This window comes from Eptatretus burgeri, chromosome 7, assembly GCF_056783735.1.
Source record: "Eptatretus burgeri isolate ZD-2024b chromosome 7, Ebu_testis_v1, whole genome shotgun sequence".
Classification (NCBI taxonomy): Eukaryota; Metazoa; Chordata; class Myxini; order Myxiniformes; family Myxinidae; genus Eptatretus; species Eptatretus burgeri.
In genome coordinates, this window is record NC_140967.1 from 34,755,139 (window position 1) to 34,770,820 (window position 15,682).

General features: G+C 40.4%; 1 protein-coding gene across 3 annotated transcripts in view; it reads left to right on the plus strand.

Annotated features, from left to right (window-relative positions):
* The window catches only part of LOC147023010 (sodium/potassium-transporting ATPase subunit beta-3-like), a 77,917-nt gene extending 67,044 nt beyond the window's left edge, over positions 1-10,873 (plus strand). For all 3 annotated transcript variants that reach the window (XM_085888026.1, XM_085888024.1, XM_085888025.1), the window contains 2 exons: positions 6,658-6,750; positions 8,904-10,873. In XM_085888026.1, the coding sequence (XP_085744152.1) occupies positions 6,658-6,750; positions 8,904-9,083 (273 nt within the window). In that variant the 3' untranslated portion in view covers positions 9,084-10,873. The remainder of the gene's footprint in view (positions 1-6,657; positions 6,751-8,903) is intronic.
* The last annotated feature ends 4,809 nt before the right edge of the window (positions 10,874-15,682 follow it).

Sequence of the window (15,682 nt, forward strand, 5' to 3'; positions counted from 1 at the left end):
TCTCTGGCGGGACATTTTTGACGAGGATGCCTTTTGTACCCACAAAAGAAGCATTTACCAACCGGAGCAGTTGCTGAGGAGTTTGACGTGGCCTGGGTATCCGGCTCCTCGGGTGTTTCTCCATCCCCTATGTCTGGCTGTGTCTGTGCCAGTGGGGTTCCTTGGGTTCCCATCGTAGCAGCGTTCATTAGCAGCATCGGTGTCCCAAATGACTCAGATTGCTGCTGAGCCGTATCCATCGCTCGTGCCTGATCGACTACCTTGTCAAGAGTGGGTTGCGCTTTCTCTAGTAAGCGTTGCCGTATGTGGGCTGATCTGAGTCCTTGGATGAATGCCTCCCGTGTGGCTTCCTTTCGGTGTTCCTCGGCGCTTACGGCCCGGAAGCTGCCGTCTTTTCCCAGCTGATTCAGAGCTTGCAGGAACTGATCGATTGTCTCCCCGGCTGCTTGCTTGCGTGTGTTGAGAAGATGTCGTATGTATACCTCGTTCTTGGGCTTCACGTAGAGCGCTTGCAGCACGTCGATTGCTGCTTCGTAAGTGTCGCACTCCGAGAAGAGCCTGTACACGCTGGGCGAGACATGATTCACGAGAGCGGCAAATTTGTCAGCTCCCTCCTCGATGATGGTCAGATAGTGTGAGAAGGAACAGAACCAATGCGACCATTTCATTTCTGCGTCAGTCGCGTTTGGGTCTGCGTCGAACCTCTCTGGTTTGTAGATCTTGTCCATCGTTGGTTGAGAGAGCCGAGAAAACCAAATGGAATAAATTGAAATGAGAGCGAGAGATGAACCTTCAGAGTTTAGGCTTTATTCCATTTGATTGGAGCCGCTTCTGTGGGCACACCGGGGAATACAGGTTCAGCTAGGAGTACATAAGCAGTAACGTATACATGTGCAGTTAATCATCGCAGACTAAATCCGCGTAAGCACGGAGTTCGATATAATCTCCATTCTCACCAGTCAATGAGCACCTTCAGTTAACGAGCATCAAGTGAACAGCCGATGTAAATGGCAATGCCCCGGGGACAACCACTCGTGCCGCGGAGACCTCCCCTTATACGCGAGACGCACAACATGTGATCCCGCGTCATGTCCCTCAATTCACCTCAATTCACCACAGTCTTTGTTATGTGATAATTGCATATGTATAACGCCACATCTGATCAGTATGAAAATTTTTGAGAGTCATCTCGGGATAAAATGGTCCACAGAAAAAAAAATTGACAATGGCATTGGTCACGTGGTTCGGCAGCAATGTTGTTAAAAAAATCAGTAATAAATAAAAACCTTCAAAGATCTTTTTCTCTGAAGTGGCTGAACAGATCGAGGCAAAACTTTAAACGTATGACCGCCTGTCCATGAAGAATCAAAAGTTCACACATATGACATAGATCACATGGTTTGGTAGCCACATTGGATTTACCCAAAAACCTCTAAAAATCTTCTTCTCCAGAAAGGCTGGACAAATCGAGGAGAAACTTCACACAAGTGTTCGCCAAGCCATGGGTGTCCAATTTTAAGGAATAATTGATAGTTCACATGGTTTGGCAGCCAGATTGGATTAAAGGAAAATATTAAATAATGTTTTCTCTGGAACCGCTTAATCAATCGACGTGAAACTTCACAATTGTAATGGGGAATTCATGTTTTAAATTTCAACTTGATCGGACACACGGTCTGGCAGGCAGAATTATTTAATTTTTTGATGTGGGTTCTTTTTTTTTTTTTAACAAGGTTTACTTGGTTGTGCCCAGATGGGTTTGAGGGTAGAGTAGCAGCAGCTGAAATGCAAATACTATCCAGGTTCCTCCTGATGACATAATTTTGCTTGTTTGGGTTCCTTCTGATTACTCAAATGTAGGACTGTACCTATTTGGTCTTTCATTGCATTTGAATTGAATTAATTTTAATCCCATTCTAAATTCAATTGAATAATGAATAATAATGAAAAAAAGTCATGGGGCAGGTGTCCAATCAAAGTCGGGTTGCATCAAAGCGGGACATCTTAGTACCCGGTCATCACTGCCAGCAATTATAAAGTGGCAGTTCTAGTTATGTCTGTTACAAATTACATAACACCCCAGTAAACAGAATAAATGAAAAATCACACAGTGTGACAACTTGGCGAAACAGCACAAAGTATAATGACACTCGATAGAGCGCATCCCTCTGCCAGGTGGAACAGTACACGTTTTGTATCCCACTGATGGGCTGGATCCGAACCAAAATCCAATCCACTTGTTCTTGTCACCTCTCCAACTCATCCACCTTGTTGTGTCAAAGTTTGAGTTGGCGTGATATATTTAGTTTTTAGCTTTTGCTATTTTAGAAATTAGGCCTGTGTTGACCTTAAAATGAAATGGTAGTTGAATTCAGTGACCTGACATGAAAATGCTCTTCAAATTTCAAGTCAATCGGATGAAAAGTGAGGATTTTAGAAAATTTGGCCCAAATTGGCTTATTCTGACCTTTTGGCCTATTTTTACCTCAAAATTAATAGGTGGTTGAATTCAGTGACCTCATATGTAAACGCTCTTCAAATTTCAAGTCAATCGGATGAAAATTGAGGATTTTAGAAAATTTGGATCAAATTGGCCTTTTGGCTGAAATTGATCTCAAAATTAATAGGTGGTTGAATTCAACAACCTGATGTGAAAATGGTCTTCAAATTTCAAGTCAATCAGATGAAAATTGACAATTTTAGAAACAATAAAAAATTGGCCTATTTTGGGTTGACCTAATGACCTTATGGCCTATGTTGACCTTTTGACCTGTGATGACCTCAAAAGTAATAGGTGGTTGAATTCATCACCTGATATGCAAATATTGTTCAAATTTCATTTCAATCGGATGAAATTTGAGGATTTTAGAAAATTTGGCTCAAATTGGCCTATGTCGACCTTTTTGATCGACCAAATTTTACGAAACTTCAAAGTGTGACAGTCACAGGGGCAGTGACATTAATCTCTGAAAATGTTAGAACGATCGGTCGAGTGGTTTGGGCTGGAGGCGAGCGGACAGACAAACACACAAACAAATACACAAACAAACAAAAACATACTTGTCAAAAAAAAAATATTTTGCCAAGTAATGAAGGGTGAATACATGAGAAAGACAAGATTTATGTGAACAATCTGATGATGCTCTGGAATACATTACAACACTTGGGGAAAAGATCGACTCAAACATAATCCATAAACCAACCTAAAATGGAGTTGAGGCAGTTCTCGTCACATTGATAATTATTGCTTATACATAAACACAGATTTGATTTTCTTTTTCCTCTTATAAAAAGTATTGTTATATCCTCAAGAGGTCGTGGAAACCCCTTAAAAATGTTTTTGGTAATTTATTTAGTTGTCTCGATTTATAAATTTCCTATTGGACTGGTACTTCAGCACTCCACTGTGTGTATGTATGTATAGTATATATTGTATTTCCTCCAATAAACACCATTAGGTGGTTATTGGGATCAAGCCATATATATATATATATATATATATATATATATATATATATATATATATATATATATATATATATATATATATATATATATATATATATATATATATATATATATATATATATATATATATATATATATATATATATATATATATATATATATATATATATATATACACACACACATTTTTAAAACCTGCCAAAAATTTATGCCTTTGTAATACCTATAACAATAACTAAAAGGAGCAACATCGGTCTGTGTGATGTCATGCTGTAGTTCTGGTATTCTCTCATGGAGTCACGAATCAATGGTTCATCCATTTTTTTTGGAAGAAGCAACACTTAATGGTGAATGTTGCTTTGCAATGTTGTGGAATTTATTTGCTCCCGAATTATGATGATTAAACCTTTAACCTAACAACTTGTACCAGCAAGACTCAGCTCCTTGCTACGGCGCTTTGAAAGTGCAACGGGTTTTCATTGAGGTCTTCCCAGACAAGTGGATCGGTAGACGTGGCTCAGTTACTTGACCACCTCGTTCGCCTGACCTGTCCCCATTGGACGACATTTTATGGGGCTATGTAAATCTGTTGTTTACTCATCAAAACCACATTCTTTGGATGAACTTAAAGCTACGATCACAATGCAATTCATGACATTACTCAACAGTAACCGGAGAGTTTAACAAGTTGGAAAATCGGATTGACCGATGTATTTTGAAAGATGACGGTTATCTTGAAGCCTAAAAATTTGAACTGTCTTGAATAAAAACGTTATGAATTATGGTTTCATGCAGCATTTATCATTTGTTTCTATCATATTGTTACGTTTGAGGGGGGGGGTATGCATTCAAAGGGTAATTAGGATGTTTAATTAGGTATGCCATGCTGTTCGAGTTTACCAGGATCTCGATGTAATAAGTAGCAATTCAGTGGTGATAAGTTGTCTAGTAAATGTTCATTTCTTCAAGGGGGAAATGATAAATGTCACGTAATTAGATAGGGACACGGGATAGGGTAAGTGTGTCTGCGTAAACCCCTTTTGGTATTCTCTGAAGACTGGCCGTGACGTCACAGGACAGTGCAGCGGATGGCTCCGCCCCGTGATCACGATTGGCGGAAGGCGATGGCGGTGGGCCAATAAACGGCTCGATTGGGAGTGACGAGGACGAAGGATAAAAAGGTTCTGTTCGGGGTCGAAAAGGAAGAGGAAGAAGATTACAACCAGAACGATCGTGTTTTTTTTGGTGTGGAAGCTGTGGCGGCAGAGAGCGTCCTGGTTGTTGTGCTGAGTCGATCGTGTTCTTGATCGTGTCTTGGAGCCTTGCCGAGCCTTGTCTCGGTTGGCTCTGGGGTTCTGCTGACTCGGAGTGCGGGGTCGGGCGGCGGGCGGACCTGCCTCCTTCTCCTGCTCGCAACTTGGCGCCAGAACTGGTTCCCTGGCGGCTGTGAGCGGACTTGGGCCAAGACCAGGAGGTCGACAGCACCACGGTTTCTCCTGCCCCCCTGACGAGAGCAAGGCCAGCTCGTCCGGCGCCGATCCAGGGACAGTTGCGTCCACACCACGGTCCAGCCTGACCACCAGAAATAGCTACATTGTGTGTGTGTGTGTGTGTGTGTGTGTGTGTGTGTGTGTGTGTGTGTGTGTGTGTGTGTGTGTGTGTGTGTGTGTGTGTGTGTGTGTGTGCTTGGCACCTTAGAGGGATTGAGAACTGTATATTCATTGGAATTGTCTGTGTTTTTCCCCACGCACGATCCCACACCATCCCGTCGAATCGCCCCGGATCCCTCTTCTTGCCGAGTCTTGTTATTTCTGGTGATAATAAAAACAAATAAACATCATCAACTCAGTGAAAAGCGACTCGTGCCACCTTCCTCGTCCCGTTTGCGGTAGGGCGATTGAAACCGCCGTCTTTGGGTTATATAAAAATAAACCGCCTCCATCGTTTCGGCTCATTCTACGTTAGCGGGACTGTTCAAGTCCCGTGGACCTCACAATATGTACATCAAAAGTTATAAAAGTTAAGCTGCACAAGGACTTCATGGACACCCTGCACAATCCTATACAATTGTCCACAATTTCTTTAAATTCTCTAAATTTCTGTTTCCCAAATCATTTGATGTGCCACAGACATGCCCATTTATTGTTGCATAAATGTGCTGAATATGCAAGAAACACATCCAATCATTTTTAAGTGGAGGTTCCAAACGGACGCACGGACGGCTGACAGAACCCAAAATATAAGCCCCTGGTCAAGCTGACGGCCAGTTTGAAGATAGAAAGACCGAAGACACACACTGAGTAATGAGTCTTTGGTCTTATTCGTTCCTCTGCTCATATGTGCATATTATGCTTCTTTCTTTATTTGAACTTGTTCTCATTAAATAATTATTCCCATGCTTTTTGGGAAAAAAATAAAAATAAAAATAAAAAACAAAAAAAACTGGGGATGATGGGGTATTGTAATCGGCTCTGTCCATCCATCCTGCTATCTCCTCCCTACACAGAAGTGCAGAGATCCACCAAACTTGGTAGTTATGATCAACACATGGCAAGAAGGTGAGAGAGCAGTATTATTTTGGCCTTTGCCCCTTCCGTCCCCGAAGCAGGGTCAAAAGGTTAAATATTTTAAAATGCAATTACAGGCACATTTTTTAATGAAACTTTGCAGATGTAAAAAAAACTTTGGGGGTGAGAGGGGGGGGACACATGAAGTATGTAACGAGTTTTTTGATTTGACATCCGGTTCATGCCCCACGGGGTAGAGATTTAAGGTCACACAGGTAAAAGCAGGTTTAAAAAATAATAATAATAATAATAATAATAAAAACTTTTTGACATCTTTCAACTTTGCTTTCAGAAGAGGGATTGGTGATGGTGCACCATCAACTTCGCTCTTGTTTATTTTTAGAGGTCCAAAAGTTTGGGTATAAATAGCTTTTTGCTCACTTGCCTTATTTTATTATATACTCCAGCACTTTGTCAATAAAGAGCTACACTAAATTGTCAACAAAATAACTTAGTAGCATTACCAATACATGTTATAAAATATGAATAGTCATTACATATCAAACTGGAATTGCAAAGCATTTGAAGATAACTTACAAAAAAAAAAAGCTACACAGAAAGCTGGTTTGTTTTTACTCATCTTTTTTTTTTTCTTTCAATGAAACATTTTCTTCTCCTTCAGGGTGAAGAGGACTCCGCTTTGATCCACAACATCGAATATTACCCAAAGATTTTCGACCCAATGTACTTTCCTTTCTATGGAAAAGTACTGGATGTAAGGATCCTGAGGTTTTTTTTTTTTTTAATGGTTAGGACTTGGATGTGTTTCTGCCTTGACGTGGCCATGTACCAATTCCGATAATTTCAATGGAATTACACAGATTAGGGGGTTATCTTTATGTTATGGACCCGGGAAGGAGAGAGTAGAAAAGAGAAAAAAAATTAAGTGGGGAGCTGAGGGAGTGGAAAGAGGGATGAGAGATTTGGATGAAAGAAAAATGAGGTTTGGAGAAGCTGAAATTAAAGGGGGGGGGGGGGGGGGGCAAAGTTAGGGACATATTGCGGGAAAATGGGAGATCCAAGATGCTGCCATTTTTATGCATGAATATGTGTATATCGTCTCAGTTGTGACAGTGGGTTTTCATTGTTTGTTTGTTTTTCTTTGGGGGGGGGGGTGGTGGAAGGGAGGATTGGAGGAAGAAAGTTCATTTTATGTCATATTCAGATTGTGGGACAACCTTGTACGAGTACAAACAATCTCATAAGGAGCGGCATGTTTATGATGAAATTGTAATCTAAAACAACAGCAGAAAATAGTAATGAATCATTATTTGATAATAATTAAAAGGTGGTGTAGTTTTACAGGTTGTATTGCTGACTTATTTGAAGAAAAATGTTTCCATCCCATATCGTTTCATCCAGTTTGGTATGGACTCTTGTCCAGAAATCTAAGAGTACAATACTCCAACATTCTGTTCTCTTCCATTGATAAACATCTACAATTGGGTTAAAACCACAATCCTGGTCCTTACCACGAGCCGAGCAAATTACATCCTACTTTCAAGATAACTTATCATGTCCTATTATTTGTTCACTTAAAACATTTTATTGCTCATCCTCGAATACTTAATGTTTGAGTCATTTTTTAAATGTCAGTCAGTCAGGATTCTGTCCTGGCAATCATCAGTCACTCAAAGAAGAAATAAACAATTAAATAAAAATCAAAAATGAATGCAGTCCCATCATCCTTGGTAATTTCCTCACATTTTGTTCTCTCTCCACTTAAAATGAAAAGAATCAATTTCTCTGTGTAATCTACAGTTCCATCCTCATTTAAACAAGCCATCACAATTCCCATCTTGAAGAAACCTTCACTGGACACAAAAGACCTGCAAATATTTTTTTTTCTCCACATTAACAGTCCAACTGTCAAGGCACTTCAGATCTCCCATTACACCAAAGGATATACAGTATTTTTTAAAAATATTGCTGATAACCTTTTGAGACAAAAAAAAATTGGTTCCTCCTTCCATTTCTGACCGAATCACACCTTACTCCCTCCCCCCTGCGGTTGAATACCAAGAAGCTCTCGTTAGTTTGGATGAAGACTTTTTTGTGATCGAGCATTCTTCAGATATACTCAACTATGGAACTCTTATAACATTCACGCACTCCTCGTTTACTAGTTTCCAATCTCTCACAAATCTCATCTGAAGTTGTGACCAGATTCAAATGAAACTTAGTGAGAAGGTTGAGGGTGTGACACGGAAGAATTAATTAGATTTTGGTGAAGATCCGGATGCGAGATTTTTTAAATTTTACAAGTGATTCTTCATCATTGAGAGATAGGGATAAAAACGATAGAGAGGATATTTCAAAAAGTTGTGGACAGATCATGACAAAACTAGGTTGATGAGTTGGGAAAGTAGACAAGAACAAGCAGATTAGATTTTGGCGTGTGATGAGGACGAATGGTCCAGATGCAGATCTGGCCCATCATTGGGATACAAAACTTAAACTACTCAGCTTGGCGGAGATTCGCGCTCTACCGAGTGTCATTCTACTTACCGTTTCCTAGCTTTTATAATGAAGAAGTTGCTGGTGAAAGCTCGTGTCGATCTGCGTTGGCGGACAGGTAGACCAATTGATGAAATCAACAAGGTGTTGTTATTTTCGCTCCAAGAAAGGTGAACACCCAAAACTTCAGCTTCTTGCCTCCCACGGTAGTCAGCATACCTCAATCAAATCCTATTGTTTTCATCCATTATTTTCTTAACTGTATACTTTTACCTTTTTCTTCTTTGTAAAGCACTGAGATTTCAGAACAAGATAAGAAATCAATCGATTGTGAAACATAAATTGGCAAACAAAGAAACCATTGGTTATCGCATCAAGTGAAGTGCTTACCCTTGCCGTGTCCCTTTTCAGGAAGGATACATACGCCCAAGTGTGGCCGTGCACCTGTGGAATGTGACACAAGGGCGGAAGGTCGCAATCAAGTGCCACGTGACTGGCGAAGGAATAAACACCAAAGAACGAGATCGTTTCCTTGGGCGAGTCTCGTTCTCCCTGCAGATCAATGCCCAAAACCCGAACAGTGCTTCTTAACAAATGTTTATCTAAAAAAGGATTGCACAAGTTCTTTTTTCAGGTGGGAAAGCAAGCTTCTCCATCAACTAGTCAACCTGATAAAATTCCTTTCACCTTTTGAACGCATTTTTGATAAATGAAAAATAGCATGAATATAAATGACAAAGTTCTTAGTTATTTAGGAAAAACTAGACCGACAACCTTCGACATTGCTACAGTATGTCACCAGATATGCCTCCACCCACATTATTACATCATTATACATACTTGTACCAAGTTTGAGTTAAATCCCTCGACCCAGGATTAAAAATATTAAATAATTCTGGCTGCGGGACCATGTGTCCGATCAGGTTGAAATTTAAAACATATTACACATGTCTACTAGATCATAACCGGCACATTTCACATTGATTGATGAAGCAGTTCAAGAAAGATTTTTTTCATTTTTGTTAATGAATTTCATTCAAACCAATATAGCTGCCAGACCATGTCACCTATTAATTATTCGTGAACATCCTGGTATCCCCAAAGGCTTGAGGAACAAATATGTGAAGTTTCCCCTCGATCTGTCAAGCCATTCTGGAGAAGGTTTTAAAATGTTTATTCTTCAAAAAAAAAAATCATAGCTGCCAAACCATTTGACCTATGATATCATAGGTAGAGAACTTTTTTTTCCTCATGGATCGGCGATCATACATGTAGTTTGGCCTCGATAAATTCAGCCATTACAGAGATTTTTGAAGGTTTGTTAAAAACAAGGTGGCTGGCAAACCATGTGACTGATGACATCTTTTTTTTTGCCAATTACAATTCAGCCTGAGATGACCCTCAAAAATTTTCATACTGATCAGATAAAATATTTGACATATTTAATTATGACATCATAACGAACCCACATATGACATCAAAAAACAATAAACAAAATCACACTTTTTCCCATGAGGAGTACTTCACATGTGCCAAGTTTCAATTATTTTTCCATGGAGTGGTTTAAGAGATAGAGGAGGTGCAAAGTTTTTCCTTTTTTCCAACATTGCTGCCATACCACGTGGCCTACGCTGTAATAGTTATCACAAAAGCATTCTACACGAGAAGTCGCATTTATGGTGAAAATTCCGTGAAATTTATATGGTGAAAAGAGCCTGTATTTTTTTTTTTAAATAAGGTTGAGGCTCATGGAAGAGCAAGGTGACAGTATATGAATGGGAATGGGCACATGGGAATGAACAAACAAGAAAAGATGAGTGTGGAGGGGAGAAAACGGCAACCTACAAGTGAGAGGTCAGGCAGGGTCAGGGAGGGTAAAAAAAGATAAAGAAAGACGGTGAATAACAAGACAATGTCGTACAATACACAATTAAAGCCCTGGGAAAAGGAGAAGTTGGATAGAACCTCATGGTGGTGGTTCCACATACAAAAGAACAAAAGTTGAGGTAAGGCAGGAAGCTTGGATTTGGGGGGGGGGGGTAACCAAGAGGGGGCTACTGTAAGAACACGTGTCTTATAGAGTTTCTGGGGAGAGTCAGGGCTGAGAGAGGAGACGGAGTTAGACTGGAGAACAGGTGGTAAAACACAAAGGCCACAGACCATCTGTTGACTAATGTGAGAGCAACAGACCTTTGCTCCGCCACACTTCCCTTTGCAGAATCAGCATTCATTCTTAGCATTCTCCATTTGAAATATATGCTGTTTTTAAAACGGGTTCCAAAGATATTAAATGCACATCATGAGGGCTTGGTCAATTGTCCGATCGAGGACAACCATTTGGCTGTCAAAAAATGCAATAAAGATAGTCTTTGAAAAATCTATTTTATTGAGTATTCGTATTAAGCTGAGTATACTACATTTTATAGGTTTCGCAATTATCTCTGAATTGTATGATTTGCCCAGCACTTTGTTCACTTCATAAATGTACTCAGATGTACTCAAATTCAGGGGGAGAAACAATTCATACTTTGTTGCTTCGGTCCAAAAGTTGAGAATGTGTCATGTGACCACAAGTCATCCATTGGAAGCCTGCAGTGTGAAGGAACTTAGAAGTGCAGAGAATTCTTAACTTTGACAAAAACAATATCAATTTCAGCCCCTTAAATTTCTCTTGAAGAATCAGAAATTTTCTCATAAAGATTCCAAAAATTCTTCAGCATCTGAATATACAGATGAGAAGTAAACGGTTTCGAGCCCATGAGAGTTTTTGAACCACCGCAGCCGACGTGGTCCAAAAACTCGCAAGAACGGTCAAGCGGTTAAACACTTGCGGTAACGATCGCCAAATTCACACGACTCCTTCAGCACAATATGACACCGGAGCCACACTTACTGGCAAGTTGTAATAAACTGCAAAGGAATTTACGATGGGCTAAGCAATATTTACATCAGAAGTTTATATTTTGTAAATTTGCTTTAACCACACATGAATTATCTTTTAAATTCCCATTGGCATGTACAACAAATTGCACATCCACTTGGCTGTGTTTTGTCACTCATGTCATATACAATAAACAAACAAACAAAAAAAACCCCACCGATACCCAACTTATGGCACAACCCTTTTTGGACACCTTTCAGCATGGTGGTCAGTCAGAGTCCTAACATAGCGAACTTCACAGGAAATTGTTTTCTCCAACGTTTTTTAATCCTGGTATTCAGGGTTGATTTAGCACATTTCAGTTGAATATGGTTGCGATGGTTATCTGGTTGGAGTCGGTTTATTTTTGTGGTAAATTAACTCTTGCTAACCAGTCACCATTTCTCTCGCAGCAATCGGTTGCGCTTCACCGTCTGTGGGAGCAAATTGTCCCATTCAATAAACTCTGCTTTTTCACTCACAGGATACTTCAGGAAGCACAATTCTGAAACTCCGTCCCTAAAGGCCCGGTCACACCTTGACGTTTTAGCCAGCGATGGCAACGTATTAAAATGTATGTAAAACGCTGGCTGACGTTGAACTTTTGATGGTTTTTTTTAAAGATTCGGACGTATTCATAACGAGTTGGTCGTATGCATAACATATTAGTAATGGACACAGAACGTTTCGTTGTGTTGTAGATAACTTATACCAACGAATCCTGAACCTGTTGTTGGCCTACACAACCTATGCCCGATAGTCTAACTTCGGCATAGCGCGTTGCACGCATCGCTGACGATGTCGTGACGTAGCCTATTAAAAGGCTGACGCACAACGATTAGAATCATAACTGCCGTAGAAATGGAAGTGACAACATCGCGGTCACACCTTGGCGATCTTGCCAGCGTATGCCGACCTAAGAAAAATGTGTCTAAAACGTTGGGGGCACGTTAAATACGGTATGAGTAAGTTTGGTATACGTGAGTAGAACGCTAAAGTATGCTATCATACGTCGTAGTAAGTAGAGTACGTCAAGAAATTTTAAACATGTTCAAAATTTTACGACGTACTCGGCGTATGACACACGTTCCGCATGCGATGGGGATAAGTTTTACACACGATATGTGGACGCTTACACACGTCCACAAAGGCTACTTATAAGCTACTCAAGTCGAAACACGTCGCGGTAATGTCTTTTTTACGCGAAACTTATTTCTAACTTATGTTTGACGTGCTTTGAACCAATTCTTTACGTAGTCCCAACACACATCGACGTATGTAGACGTATTCCAATGACGTCTTCTGGTCGACAAAAAAAAAAAAATGAATGTGTTTCTAGCTTACAACTGCCATATAAAGACGTGTTCCCAGCGGTTTTGGGAATTGGTATATAAAAATGCTGCTCAAAAAGGGGAACCCAACAGTGTTTTCGAGTCCTTTTTGAGTCAATGTCCATATCAGCAGTAACAGTATCAGTATCAGTATTAGTAGTAGTATTAGTATTAGTAGTAGTTTGTTCATGTTGGCAGTAGTAGGTGAGTGTGAGGGGCAGGGTGTGGGTTATGATGGATCCTCCTTGCGTCCGCGTGTCCACGGGTAGGTTCATAGGCTGCCACTCAACGATTTAAATGGCTGCATCTCCACTATTGAAAGTAGACGCTTGCGCTCAACAATTGGATTTTTTTTTACACTCAACGACTTTTAAACGGTACCACTCAGCTATTTTCATTGTTTACAATGAACGATTTAAATTGCTGTCACTCGCCTTTGTTTTTTGACGCTGGGGTTTGGAAATTTGAAGCGTTTCTTCTGAACGTGTTAAAACACTCAAACTCGACTATTTTAAATAGACGCTGCCGATGGACAATTGGAATCATAGCCAAGCTAGACATCGAAGTGTGAACATCCTCGTCATGCCGAAGAAAAGTTTGAAGAATGCTGCAAATAAGTGTCCTGGCCGTGGCCGTGGACGCTGACGCAAGGACGATCCATTATACCGACGTCTTTCAGCCTATGCGTAACTTAAAAGTAACGTTTGTCGATGTGTGGCAACGATCGCGTAACGTGCCAACAACACGTTAATCATAGGTTAGAAATAAGTTTCGGGTACGCTAAACATTAACTCGGCGTGTCTCAACTTATGATTACCTTACAAGTAGCATGTGTTGACGTCTGTCAACGATCGCAGACCGTGCATACAACTTGTGGCCAGCGTAGCGGAACGTGTGAATCATACGCCGGCATACGTCGTGAAATTTCAAGCATGAAAAAATTTGAGGACAACCGAAAAGTAAAACGTTTAAAGCCAACGTACAACGACGTATGGCAGTGTTTTTCAGCGTGCTCTCAATGTTATCAAAACTTACCCATAACGTATTCAACGTGTGCCAGCGTTTTAGAAAAAAAAATTCAAAAATCGGCATACGTTGGCTAAAACGTCAAGGTGTGACCGGGCCTTTAGTTTCACCCATAAGCTGAACAAAATACCACTTTTAACCTGAAGTCTCAAAATATGGAAACATCGGGTTGACAGGTTAGCCCAAAGGTATACACACTCACCTCCGAGCTGTCTACCCTGGGTAAGAATCTCGGTCCAGCTATAAACTGTCATCCCGGTGCATCACAGGCAGGGCGATCCATCAATGTGTGCGCTGGCCCTCGGACGGACGTTAAACTAAGCTTCCCATCTGCCAGCATTAGTTTATCGACGTTAAAGATCCCAAGGTCTCCTTCGCGAAGATTCAGTCATTGCCGGCACCTTGAACAAATCACAAATTCATGCCCGAGCTACTGCTTGGAAGGCAATGACAAACCACCGAGTGTATCCCTTGCCAATAAATTGTTTGACAGCAGACACTGAAACAGAGTATGATACATCAGAAAAAGCAGAATATATACATTCCATTTAAAAGTCAATTGGCTTTATCCGAGATGAGCACGAGACTGCACGACTCAATATGTGCACTGCGAGGACTTATAGTTTGTATGGAAGGAAATTTAAGTTTGTGCTGTATATTCTGTTCTTTAGACCAATGCTGTTCAGCAGATGAACAAAAGGTGATGCTGCTATTGTGCATCTCAAAAAATAAAAATAATAAAGTAAACAAGAGCAAGAATTGCTTTGCAATAGATGTCTTCCACCAATGTGGTATTTTAAATAACCCGATGTATATACATGAAGCAAAAACATGCGTGTGACCAGGGTGACAGTTTATAGCTGGATCAGGATTTTAACTCCAGCATCCACTGACCCTTGAATTATGCAACTCACACAAAAGCAAAATAAACAAAGGTTTTTGTGTGAAATTTCAGTTTTTGCCAGACTTTTCGCACCAGTAAACACATCCCTTTGTTTGGGCGGTGTACAATCGCATGTTCGGTGCCAAATATAATAAAAATAACCTGATGTAAATACATGAAGCAATAACATGCGGACGGCATATGTGCATACACAGTGATTTCATTGGGGCCTTGAAAGTGTATTGTCACAATACCTGGGATCATTCCAATTGCACTGGGCCTTGGACCAACACCTATGCTGCTCAAGGCCTGCCGATCTGTGCTGCTTCATGCAATGGCGGCAGGTGATTTCATTGGGGTCGAGTCAGGCCAGATGTGAAATTTTCGAAGTCCAAAAAGGGCATAACTGAAAAGAAAAAAAAAATGATGAAATACCCTGGAACTCGAACTTGTTCTGTAACTCATCATAATAAAGCCGTGCACTCAGTTTCAGTTGAATACATTAAAGGGGATGGGAGGGGAAAAAAGTCTGCAAAACCACAGGTGGGATGGACAGATAGATAGAGAGTAAACCTATGGTCCCCTCCGGTGAAAATGGTTGGGGTAATAAAGGCAAAAATACAAGGGCTATGAAAATGTTGCACTTTATTTCAAATGTACATTGTGTTAGAAACTGGTACAAATTCCAAGCAAAGGCAATTCACTTAACCAATGATCATTAAATGAACAAGGGGCCACGGAAAGGTAAATAATATAAAAATATATATCACGCCTACAGAGCCAGGTCAAACGATTTGATGCAGCATGAAGGCTCAGTACTACCTACCGGGCAGAAATACGCCATTAGAATGAAAATTACAAGCATTTAAGAGCACAAAACACCACTTTTTTTTAAGCACACACAAACAACTTAAAATGGAGCTGCCTGGACAACTAGCAGCTGCTGAAGTTTTGGAATAAACAAGAAAAATTTAAAATCTGCAAACATCGCACTGACTGAGTAAAACAACCACCAAGTAAGATTCCCAAA